The sequence below is a fragment of the Tupaia chinensis genome, unplaced genomic scaffold (genome assembly GCF_000334495.1).
Source record: "Tupaia chinensis unplaced genomic scaffold, TupChi_1.0 Scaffold000688_1, whole genome shotgun sequence".
NCBI lineage: Eukaryota > Metazoa > Chordata > Mammalia > Scandentia > Tupaiidae > Tupaia > Tupaia belangeri.
In genome coordinates, this window is record NW_006160211.1 from 1,977,331 (window position 1) to 1,989,426 (window position 12,096).

The following is a 12,096-nucleotide window of genomic DNA, read 5'->3' on the forward strand; positions in this document are numbered from 1 at the left end:
AGAGAAAGGGAAAGTGAGAAAGCAAGCCACCAGGTCTAGGACTCGAACTATGGTTGGCCATGTGGGAGTGTCCAGTACCTTAATCACCACACCATCTGCTGGTCCCTAGAATTAAATTTTAACCTTAGATCTGTGTGTTCCAGAGCCTGTGTCTAGCTTGAGTTACAGAGAAAGGCCCTCTAGGAAGGTTTATGGTTGGATATCTGGACCTGGTAGGTCTTATATGATGATTTCAGTCAATATTCTTGTGTGTAAAATACACAGAATCAGTTAAGAAATGCTCTGTATAGACCATTCCCTTAATAAGAACTTATTTCAGTATAGGTACAGAACACTACTTCATTTAATAGTATTTGTTTACTTTAATTCTTATGTAATTTTGATTTGATAATGAACTAAAAATTATGTATCCTTTTGAAAATACCGTATTTTCAAAAACTTACTGACAGTTTCACTATTTCCCCAGGTATGAATAATAATTTATAACAAAATGTTTTCTTACAATATTTAAAAACCATAGTTTCTGTTTCGAGTATCCTGCATATCAAATAAATTTCAGTTCACAGTAAACATACACAAACAAAAACACCAAAACAAGAATAATAGGACCAGCAGTTGGAGTAATGGCCATGTTGCTGGATTCCCATGTAGTCGACTGCGGTTAGAGTCCCGGACCCGGTAACTTAAACTCACGCCATGTGCGTGTGCGTGCGTGTCCAAGATCCTGAGAGGAGAATGAAGAAGGGATTGCAGCGTGACCATCCCCCCTGGGGGGTGATTTCTCGCTTTCTGTCTCTCTGTCTCTCTGTCTTTCTGGCGAGTGCATGTGCCCTATAGCAAAAACCTCTCAAAAAAACAAAACAAAACAAAACAAAACAAAAAACACAACTGCAATAAAAAGTTTGGGGGATATATTTTTAAAGTACATACATTCTTATTGAAACCTTAAAAATATTACACATATATTAAAAAATTAAATCATGTTCTAGTAAGAAAGGGAGGGATAAATTACCCTTATCAACTAGATTATCCCAAATTGGTTATTTTATCTGTGTGAATCCTTATCCCCCTCTTAGAAAACTCAGCTTTAGTCTTAGAAGACATTGCTTAAGAATTGCAACCCATTACTGGCCACCTTGTGATCACTTAAACATGAGTTCAAAGCCTGCTCCAGGCCCTGTGTGGAGAAAGAAATGAACATAGCTACTATCTTTGAGATATTAGACAAAATGTTAAAGCCAATAACCAGACAAGCAAATACGCATTCATTTATTTGAACTCTGATCATGAGCCTTTAAGCTGCCCATTAATATTAACTACCAATTTAATGATGCATGAAAAAGTGACTTAGAAACCACATCTTTAGCTAGAAGAGCTGGGAGTTAGAGTGCTGCTAGAGGCAGGAGGTGTCAGATGTGGAAGGAAGACTAGAAAAGATGGTGACAGACAGCTAATTGGCAAATTAAAGCTTGTTAAGATGCAGATTCTTAGTAGGTATGGGAGAGATCTGAGCGGTAGCATTCTAAGGAGTCCCAGGCTCTTGATGTTGCTGTCCCTGACACACGAAGCCCAGCCAGGAGCTACAGGTGTACACAGGCAATACTTCCATAACCCAGAACTTAAAATGACACTTCCTCTATCCCAGTCATAAATAGGGCAAAAATAAAATTTCAACAAGGAAACAGCTGATGTTTACCAGTTGGTGGGAAGCTTCTTTTTCTTCTTCTTCTTTTTTTTTTTTTTTTGAGAGGTTTCTGCTATAGTGTGTATGCTCTCTTCAGAAAGACGGAGAGAGATAGAGAGACAGAAAGCAAAAAACCACCACCCCCCACCCCAGGGGGGATGGCCACGTCACAATCCCTTCTCTTCTTGGGATCTTGGGCATGCACATACACGTGCTTGGCCTGAGTTTCAGCCACCGGGTCCGGGACTTGAACCGCGGTAGACTACATGGGAGTCTAGCAACATAGCCATTACGCCAACTGCTAGTCCCCGGAAGCTTCTTAAATGTCCACTAACTTACATTTGTAATTAGAAACACTATGACAAATAAATAACACTATTGACAAAGGATCAAAACCTCTTGACTTACAAAATACTTTTACGCCATGCTTAGGCAAGGGCAGGCTTTGGGTTTTAAAGGGCTAGTCAGTGTGAACACTGCTTCCTGTAACAGGAAAGACTTGTTTGCCTCATTTCAGCACACAGGGTTGTTGTAAAACGCACCTCAAGGAACGGCATGAAACAGGAGGGTGATGTGGCAGAAACAGTTTTCCTCTTGCTAATCAGGTACACGAGAGACTCGACATATTTTTGGTTGAGAAAAGCAGCAGGTCATATGCTGTTCTGCCCTGGAGAAGCTTGACATGTTCAAGAGAGGGTGGGCTCTGGGTGGAAGGGCATTTCTGGCCTCCTCCCCAACTCCTAGGGAAGCCAGATGCTGCATTTGTTCTTAAACATCAAAGACCTAGTCAACTGATTCTGCTTAATGCCATCAAATGTTGGCTTAACCTTCCCTCTCCAGAAAATGCTGGTTTAATCTCATGTGGTTAACAGATTCTGTAAAAGACTCTATTTGCTCACGGATCTTGTTTTTGAGCTTTGTGCCGATAGGGTAAAAAAAAAAAAAAAAAATCAGTTAATAATTCCCTTAATTTTGTAAGATTTATTTATTTATTTTTAAGAGAGATTGTTGCTATAGGGCCCGAGAGCTTACTGGAGAGACAGAGACAGAAAGTGATAAATCACTCCCTGGGGGGATGGCCACACCGCAATCCTTTTTCCACCACTCTCCTCCCAAGATTATGGGCATGTATGAACATGAACCTGGCATAAGGTTCAAGCCTCCAGATCTCAAACTTGAACCATGGTCAACCATGTGGGAGCCCAGTGCCTTAACCACGCACCACCTACTAGCCACAAAACCTATTTATTTATTAAAAAATATTTTTCCCTTTTAATCATGATAAAGTATACACATGTGCACATGAGAAAAAAGAGAGAAAAAGAGGTGCCCTTTCCACGGGGGCTGGTCACACTGTGATCCCTTTTTTCCAGGCCTTCAGCTTCTTGGATCTTGGACACCTGTATATGTGTGCCTAGGACGACCAGGCTGGGGATTTGAACTGTGGTCACCATGTGACTCCTAGCACAGCGGTAAAAAAGCTATCAACTACACCACCACGGTTTGGCCTACTTACTTATTTTTGAAGTTTATTTATTTATTTCCTCCATGAAAAAGAGAGAGAATGAGAAACGGAGACACAGGGACCCCTAACAGGGTCTTCGTGCCTCAATCCACCCCCAGCCTGAGTCATGGGCACACACACATATGTACCCAACACACTCAAGGAGGTCCTGCATCACGAACCCAGCACTTTTCCTTTGTAAGTCCAGCAGCATTACCACTGCACCATCACCCGGTCCCAAAGATTTTTCTCTAAAGTAGATTGAAAAACAGGTATTTCATAATCACAAGTGGGGCTGAGCAGATCTGAAGAGACCGAACTGCTCCCTGCTGCCTCAACTAAGTCTGCAGAAGTTGCAGGATGGGGATAAAACATGCTCTCTACCTCTTTTTATTCCAGGGGATAAACAAAATGGTCTTTAAATTTAGATTTCCATGCAGCCAGTGGTCCCTGCATGCGCTAATATCTGGAGTCATATAAGGCAGTGGCAGGGTGGAGAAGAGCTTGCATTTGTATCTAACGGGCTGTCAGACATGTCGCATCCCAGGGGTGACACAAAGCCATCTGGTTTGGTGCATGAAAGAGTCAACCTGAGTGGGGGGTGGTGCTGGATGTGGCATCTCCCCAGAGGAATTACTCAATAGAATCTGTATCCCAGCCAGTGATGAAGCAGAGGTCAGCTCTGGAGGCTCTGTGCCTGGATTCTAAGAAATGCTTTTCCCCTCAACTGTGGGATCCAGAGTACATAAAAACAGTGAGCAAACACCAGGAGAGTCAGTACACTTTCCTTGCTGATGGTACAAATAAGTGAAAAATAATTTTTTTTCAGGGGGAAACCAAGAATTTAATAATAAGAAACTTGCTGGGTCTCAGGATACGTACATGACTGGCTGTAACTAGTTTGATATGGGTTCTAAGAAGGGGAGAAAAGGGAGTCAGCAGACACGGGTTCAGTCCCGAGATACAGACTGTGGGTGCCTTTCCAGCAGAACTCTGCATGACTGTTACAGCTTTCATGTGAGGTTGTCACAACTGTCTTCCCCCCTTTCTCCAGGTTGCCAGTTATTTTCATGGAGATTTCAAGGCTCCCTAGTAGAGTTCATGGTAAGCCTAGAATTTAGCAATACGTGATTTTCCTTGGGGTGGTTTACAACAAACATTTTGTTACTGCAAACCTTCCTTGAAAAGGCAAGGAAATAAAAAATCCTGGGCTGGCCCCATAGCCTTGGGGTTAAGGGAGCTGGATCCAACATGGCTGACCACAGTTTGAATCCTGGCTCTGGAGGCTTAAGGAACATGCTAGGTGTATGTGCATGAGTGCTCTAAATCCCAACAGCGTGGAAATGTGTAAGAAAGGGACCGTGATGTGACCATGACCCACTTGGGAGTGCTTTCTCCCTCTCCTGTCTCTCTCTCTCTGATGAGTGGATGTACCCTCTAGCTATTAAAAAACAAAGAAATAAAAAATTAAAAGTTTATTAACCTTGATAAACCTTCCCAGCTTTTGAAATTGTCATTGCCTTCCCCAGGTCTGCCATCGTCAAGCAGTGACGTACATGAATGGGGGCTGCGTGTACACTGAAGAGGCTGCTTTTCTGTAAGATGTTTTTATATGGAAATGGTTCTTCTCTATGAAATGATATATTTTATGTTTGCCCTTTGAAATCCCATCCCAGTAAACAAAGGCGGTGGTAGAAATGATTTGTCATTCTGATTCAATTTTTAGTCATAATGAAAGAAATGATGATGGTTAATGAGGCTAGCTTTGGAATATTTTGACTTAGCAAACACCATTTGGCGTCTCTTTTTTCTTTAAGAACATTGGAAATACATACTTCCTTGGTCTGGTAGTTGAGACAGGAATTATTTCTTGGAATAAAGATCATTTAAAAGAAACAAAAGCAGGTGTGATAAATAATGACCTTTCACAAAATTTAGGGAAAAATGCACTTGAGAAAATAAAGGGGGGGGTTGATTTGCTGAGTTTTTCTTTGATTTTTTACGTAACTTGACTAAAATATAAGAAATAAAATCTTTAGACATTCTGGGGTGTAGTGTGTATCTCAGGGTATATGTTCAGAGACTCAAAATGGATGCTACATTTTGGTTGGTCAGAGGTAAAAATATTGGCAGTATTGGAAATGCCTGTTAAGCTAGGCTCTTGGCCTAGCAATCTACTTCATTGACCAAGGGAACCAGTTTTTTCATTTTTATAACATTTTATAATTATAAAATGAACAATCTTGGGGTCAGCAGATGGTGTGTTGGTTAAGGCACTGGACTACCCACATTGCTGACTGCAGTTTGAATCCCAGACCCAGTGGCTTGAAAATCATCCTGGGTACATGTGCATGCATGCTTAAAATCCCGAGAGAAGAGTGGAGGAGAAGGCATTGCATCATGGCTGTTCCCTTGGGGGAGGGTGTTGAGTTCTCCCTTTCTCTCTCTCTCTCTGGCAAGCATATGCACTCTATGGCAAAAAAACAAAACAAAACAAAACAAAAACAAAAACATAATAGTATTGACTATTTAATATTTTATTATAGAATAACTCTATCTATTAAATGATCTTCCTTTTTCCTAAGCAAAATTAACATTTTATTGAGTGCCTACTTGGGTGCTAAACTTTTACATATTTTTGTCATAATCCTGTGAAGTTGGCATCTCCATTTTGCAGATGAGAAAACTGAAGATCAGAGAATTTACATAATCTAATGGAGGCAATATGCTTTATAAGGGTAATGAGCTGAAATTAGGTCTCAAATTAGAAATTAGGGTCCAAACTTTTCTTATAAACTATGCTCTCCCTTATTTATTTATTTATTTATTTATTTATTTATTTATTTTCTTTCTTTTTTTTGGGGGGGGGAGGTTTTTGCTATAGGGAACGTGTGCTTGCCAGAAAGACAGAGAGAGACAGAGAGACAGAAAGCAAGAAATCACCCCCCAGGGGTGATGGCCACGCCACAATCCCTTCTCCTCCATTCTCCTCTCAGGATCTTGGGCATGCACGCACATGCGCCTGGCGTGAGTTTAAGCCACTGGGTCCGGGACTGGAATCACAGTTGACTACTTGGGATTACAGTGACAGAGCCATTATGCCAACTGCTGGTCCCAGCTTTTATTTATTTAAAAGTTTCTGAAGGTCAATAGCACTCATCCTGACCCAAATTTGGAAGCAAGTTGCCAGTATTTTCTTCATGAGCTTTTTCTCTTGACACATACTCTTATCATCCCAAATCTGTTAGTTCCTTCCTTCCTTGACCAAGAATGTCTACATACTGGCGGAGGAGAAAACACATGGGGGCGCACTGTGCTTACTCTCATTGGCCATCCCTCTTTCTCCTGGCATTATCTCCCGTCCAGGTCCCCCATCCAATCCCCGCTGTTGAAGTCAGTCTTAGACGTGTTGGAGGAGCTTGGACTACTCCTGCTTTTTGGAAATATGATCCATATTCTTTTGCCAATGGTGTGTGTGTTTGAGACAAAGATAAGGAAAGAGAAAGCCTAAATCACACTTGCATCAGGGAAAACTGCCCAGCCTCGGGCTGATGGTAGACTCAAAGCATTCCCAGAGATAAAAGAAACAAATACCTAAGACCTGGTTTGGTTATATAAAAGTAAAGCTAGAGTCATTTGGATGAATTCATGCAAATTTCCATTTGTACAATATCTTTTTAGTGGTACACTATAATTACACATATTGAATATGTGCCAGATTTACTTGAGAGAAGCAGTAATAAGATTAACTCCATCATAACAAAAGCAGAACACTTGGCTTACGTATCTTGTATGACAGGAAGGCAAGCCTCTCAGTATAGAAGAGAATACTGAACATGGACCTGGAGATTTGTGGCTATCGACATGTATTTGCCAGCAGTGAGACCTGAGGGAACTTTCCTTCTTAAAGGCTTCATTTTCTCACCTACAAAATGGCAACTTGCTTCTACCATCACGTGTTACTGGGGACGTCATGAGTCAAAAGGTACGCTCCTCCATTTCGCATGGATTGTCACACATTGTGGGTGGCCCTCATTCAGAAAGCCGGTGATAACTACTTCCAGAGCACTCCCTGGAGTCAGGCTCTGTGCTAGGTGCTGTAAAGCTGATGGTGAATAACTCTGACAGGCCCTCTCTCCTCAGAAAATTAATATTCCAAAAGGGGAAGACTGAGACTGACAGTATCCACTGATGTCAACCAAATGGCAAAGAAATTAGTAGAGCTCTATGTGAAAGGTCCATAAACTAGAAACCCTCCAGAGCACTGTGAAGGAGAAATACTTTAATGACGAAATTGTAAAAGTCGGCCCACATACCTGCCATCCATCCCGGATCTTCTGATTGAAGATTCCATACTCGTATCGGATGCCATATCCATAGGCTGCAAGTCCCAGAGTTGCCATGGAATCCAAGAAGCAGGCTAAGTTAAAGAGAACACAGGCAAAGGCAGAGTCATTAAGCCTGGACAGAATTTCAGATCCTTTCCAAAAAAAAAAGGGTAGCCACAAAACACTTTTATATGAGAAGCCACATTTGTATTTAAAGCAGAGATCACTGCACGATAGGTATGGATGTTTTAAAATAACTTTTTTTTTTTTAAAGAGAGATTTTTTGTTATAGGGCATGTGCTCGCTGGAAAGTCAGAGAGAGACAGAGAGACAGAAAGCAAGAAATCACTCCCCGGGGGGATGGCCACTCTGCAATCCCTTCTCCTCTATTCTCCTCTCGGGATTTTGGGCACACGCGCACATGTGCCTGGTGTGAGTTTAAGCCACCGGGTCCGGGGCTTAAATCGATTATGTGGGGGTCCAATGATGTAGCCATTACTCCATCTGCTGGTCCCAATAATATTTAATTATAAAATTAATACTGCAGAAAATACAAAAAAGCATAAAGAAGAAAAATATCATCTGTTACCTCATCATCTTGAAATAATTCCTGTGTACGTACTGGCATTTTGTTTGAGGATACAAAAACTGACCTAAATTATGTATGCAATGTCAATTACTGTTACTCAAAATGCCTTTTCTAAGGGAGCTGTCTCTGTGGTCCCGGCTTGAAAAGACAGCCCCAGGAGAGTATAAATTACATGTGAGCCACTACCTTATAGCACCTGACTGACCAGCTGGACATCCGTGGCAGGATCCTCCCGACCAATGGATCTCACTGTTGTTCAGATATAATGTGACCATGTGTTTCAGAAAGGCTGGATTAGGAAATGAATCTGGCTTGACTTGTGTAAGCCTTTAAACCAATCATCCTAATTTCATTTCCCTCATCAGTGATTGGTTTTGGCATGGGCATTCAATGACATTCAATCCACTGTCAGGTGCTAGGAAGTCGATTGGGTACAGGAGAGTTCTGTGAAAGGTTTTGCTGGTTGCTGCCATCTTGTTTCCATGAAGGGAAAGTCAAAAGAGCCCCCGATATAACTGTGCTGCTGAATCACTGATCTTGGAATGACCCAATTGCTGGAACTCTTATTCTGTGATAACACATATTCTTGTTGGCTGCACCATCTTTTGCTAGGTTTTCTGTTACTTAATGACGGAGTATCTGATCCAGAGCAGCCAATTAACAGGCTGGGTAAGGATCTGTCTTGTGGCTGGTTGCAAGGTAAGGGGATACACTAATCAGACTGTCCTTCTCAGGAACTTAAACTTGAGAAACCCACAGAGAAAGAGGAAATGTACAGTGGGATTCGAAACTGAAAAGAAACTTGAAAGGTGTAGATCAAACAGAAAGGGAAGGAGTTAGGTTCCTGGGGCAGCCCTAAAACAGAGATCTGTAAATGCAAATGGCCAAGGCCTTTACGTTATTCTAACATTTCTAGTCTCCATGCTCGTGTGCCCTGGCTGTACTCCACTTCCTGCTCTGAGCTGGGATCATTTGGCTTTTCCTGGGTCATGCTCAGATTATCCATTGAGTCTGACCAGAATTGGATCCCAATTTTTCTAGTCAGGTCAGATCTGAGATCACCTAAAAAAGAATTTGCAGCCTCATTCACCACTTCACTTTTTGATCTTATCAGTCAACGGAAGGAGCAAGTTCAAAAATGTCAAACACAGCCTGGGGTTAGCTGGGGTTCGCTTAGCCCACAAATACTGAAGGTCTCGGGCTTCCTGTGAAGGAAGGGAGGCTGTCTGTCTGTCTTAGATGTGTCTTCTCTTGGCACAGCCCCATGCATAGCCTACGGAATTGTATGATAATTAATTTCATGAGAAAGTGACAAGTACCTCACAGGCAGTTATTTATTTATTTTAATTACTAATGGCAATGCTAAAGCACAGTGTGACTAATGTAGAAAGGATTAAAACATATGCAGAAGATGAAAATGGCTTTCTAGGACTGTGCATGTATATACAAAATGAAGAGATTTTGGAACTATCTGTAAAAGAGAAGAAATAGATATGTATTATTTATAGGCTACAATCTGATAGACATGCCTCATATGTATATACAGTATATTTTTATTATGAAATTTTGTAAGTAATATATGAATACATGCTATTTTTAAAAAAATATTATTTTAAAATTTGACCAGAGAGAGAGAGAGAGAAAGTGTGAAAGCAAGCCACCAGGTCTGGGACTTGAATTGTGGTCAGCCATGTGGAAGTCCAGCGCCTTAACCACCATGCCACCAGTAGGCCCTGATACATGCTACTTCTAGAAAAAAATACATGTTGGGGCCAATAGGTGGCATGGCGATTGAGGTGCTGGACTCCCATGTGGTCAACCATAGTTTGAGTCCTGGACCTGGTGGCTTGCTTTCTCACTTTCCATCTCTCTCTCAATTCCTGTCTCATTCTCTCTGTTCAAATGTAAAATAATAATGATGATGAATAAAAATAATTCTTTAAAAAGTTATTAAAAATTAAAATAAGATGCTAGCATACTCTTTGATCATTGCCCCAAGTTCTAGAAGCGGCTACCAAAAGCAGTTTAGTATTTAAATCCCAGATTTCTTCCTATCTATTTACATATGTACATACTCACAGAAAATAGTTTATTTTTATAAAATATAAATGGTATCATGCTTTTTAAAAAGTTTATTTCCTTGGGAACCAGCAGTTAGCATAATGGCTATGTCGCTGGAATCCCATGTAGTTGACTGCGGTTCGCGTCCCGGACCCGCTTAGAACTTACGCCGGGCACATGTGCGTGTGTGCCCAAGTTCCCGAGAGGAGAATGGAAGAGAAGGGACTGCAGCGTGACCATCCCCCCGGGGGGTGATTTCTCGCTTTCTGTCTCTCTGTCTCTTTCTGTCTGTCTGGCGAGCACACAAGCTCTATAGCAAAAACCTCTCAAAAAAAAAGTTTATTTCCTTTATGACAGAGAGAGAGAGAGAGATCAATCTTCACCTGTAATCCTTTCTCTAGCCCTGTAGCCCGTGAGAATCATGGATATGCTCATAGACAACTGGCAATGATAGGTGTACCTAGGATTTGAACCCATGAACCAGGCGCCTTCTCATATGACCTCTAGTATTGTGCTACAGCACCACTAGTGCCTAGTCACTATGCTCCTATATGGCTTTTAATGCCATTTGATCTATCCGGGTTCGTTTATAGAGATCAGCTTTATTTGACAACTTGGCAGCTTTAATATTTCACACGACACTGTGTGAATGAACCAGACTGACTCCATTTTATAAGGACTGATGCCATCTCTCCCCTGCTCAGGCTGTGCCTCACTGATGTATGTGCCCTGGCGCTTGTTAGCAAAAGTTCAACAATTGCGAGAACCTGGAAGCAATCATGTCTCCAAGCCAGGTGCTACTGTTGAGCCCCGCTGCCTTTCTCTGCTAACTCCAGCTTCCTTCGTGGCGGGGCAGAGGGCAGCTGCCAATGCTTCCGGGTGGCCACCTTCCTGGTTCTTCCCATCTGTAAGTGATCCTCTAACAAAGTCCAGGGAAGTGCTCCATGGGGTTGTTTGCATCGTTTTTCGGTCTTGAAGTTCCTTCTTAGTTTGGTTGACCCCATGTTCTAACAAACACAGCACCACTTCTTTTCATGTCTCCTTGTGCACATTTTGAGTGCTTCCTCAGGGTAGATACCAACAAGTGGAATTGCTTGGTTATGGGTACACATATTTTTTAAATAAATGAAGCTGCTATTATTGTTCATGTTTTCTTCTAGATTTGCTAAAAAGATTCCTTGGATTAAAGCAAAGAACTCAAATTGCATTCAAACATAAAAAAGTATATTAATTCACTGAAACATATTGATAACATTAGTGTATCACTGTCTACGAGTCAATCAAAAGGCAAACTATCAAGTCCATAAGTCAAGACAATGGTTAAGTAATTTAGGTCCCACCACACGAGTATGTGAACAGTACAATGACATAAAGGGCCCTCTTCGGAAACCCGTCAGTGCACTGGAAGGATCTGGTTAACTCTGAGGTTGTAAGAAATGTCTCTGAGGGTTTTAAGCAATGCCTCTTTTGTTCAAGTTCCTTTCTCTACTGTTTGTCTAGAATTGATGAAACCACAGTGCAAACACTACAACAAATACAAGCGGGTCATACCTTGCACTTCTTTTAGGAAGCCTGTCTCATTCGTCTCAGTGCAGTTAGAGGTGACATGTGAGAAGGCATTAATTGGCTAGACAAGGTGACACACTCCCAATGTCACTTACCAGCAAGCCTCCCAAGACCTCCATTGCCAAGTCCAGCATCTTCTTCAATCTCTTCTAACTCCTCCATATCCAATCCAAGCTGTCAATGAGAGAAAAACCATATTGGAAGTAGATACAAGTGCAGGCATTTCAGAGAGACCGGCCATTTCCTAACACTCTGGTTGAACACCCAGGTTACCCATGCACTCAGTCTGGTGTCAGCTTTCTGGCAGCTCATGCTGGTACTGATTGTCCTTGCAGATGTGCCAACCACACAAGATGGTTACGCC

At 41.7% G+C, this 12,096-nt stretch overlaps 1 protein-coding gene across 1 annotated transcript in view; it reads right to left on the bottom strand.

The window, feature by feature from the left end:
• The window catches only part of PYGL (glycogen phosphorylase L), a 45,873-nt gene that overhangs the window by 23,946 nt on the left and 9,831 nt on the right, over positions 1-12,096 (bottom strand). The window contains exons 3-4 of the mRNA XM_006160529.3: positions 11,828-11,906; positions 7,505-7,608 (exon numbers count right to left, since the gene is read on the bottom strand). Of these exons, the coding sequence (XP_006160591.1) occupies positions 7,505-7,608; positions 11,828-11,906 (183 nt within the window). The remainder of the gene's footprint in view (positions 1-7,504; positions 7,609-11,827; positions 11,907-12,096) is intronic.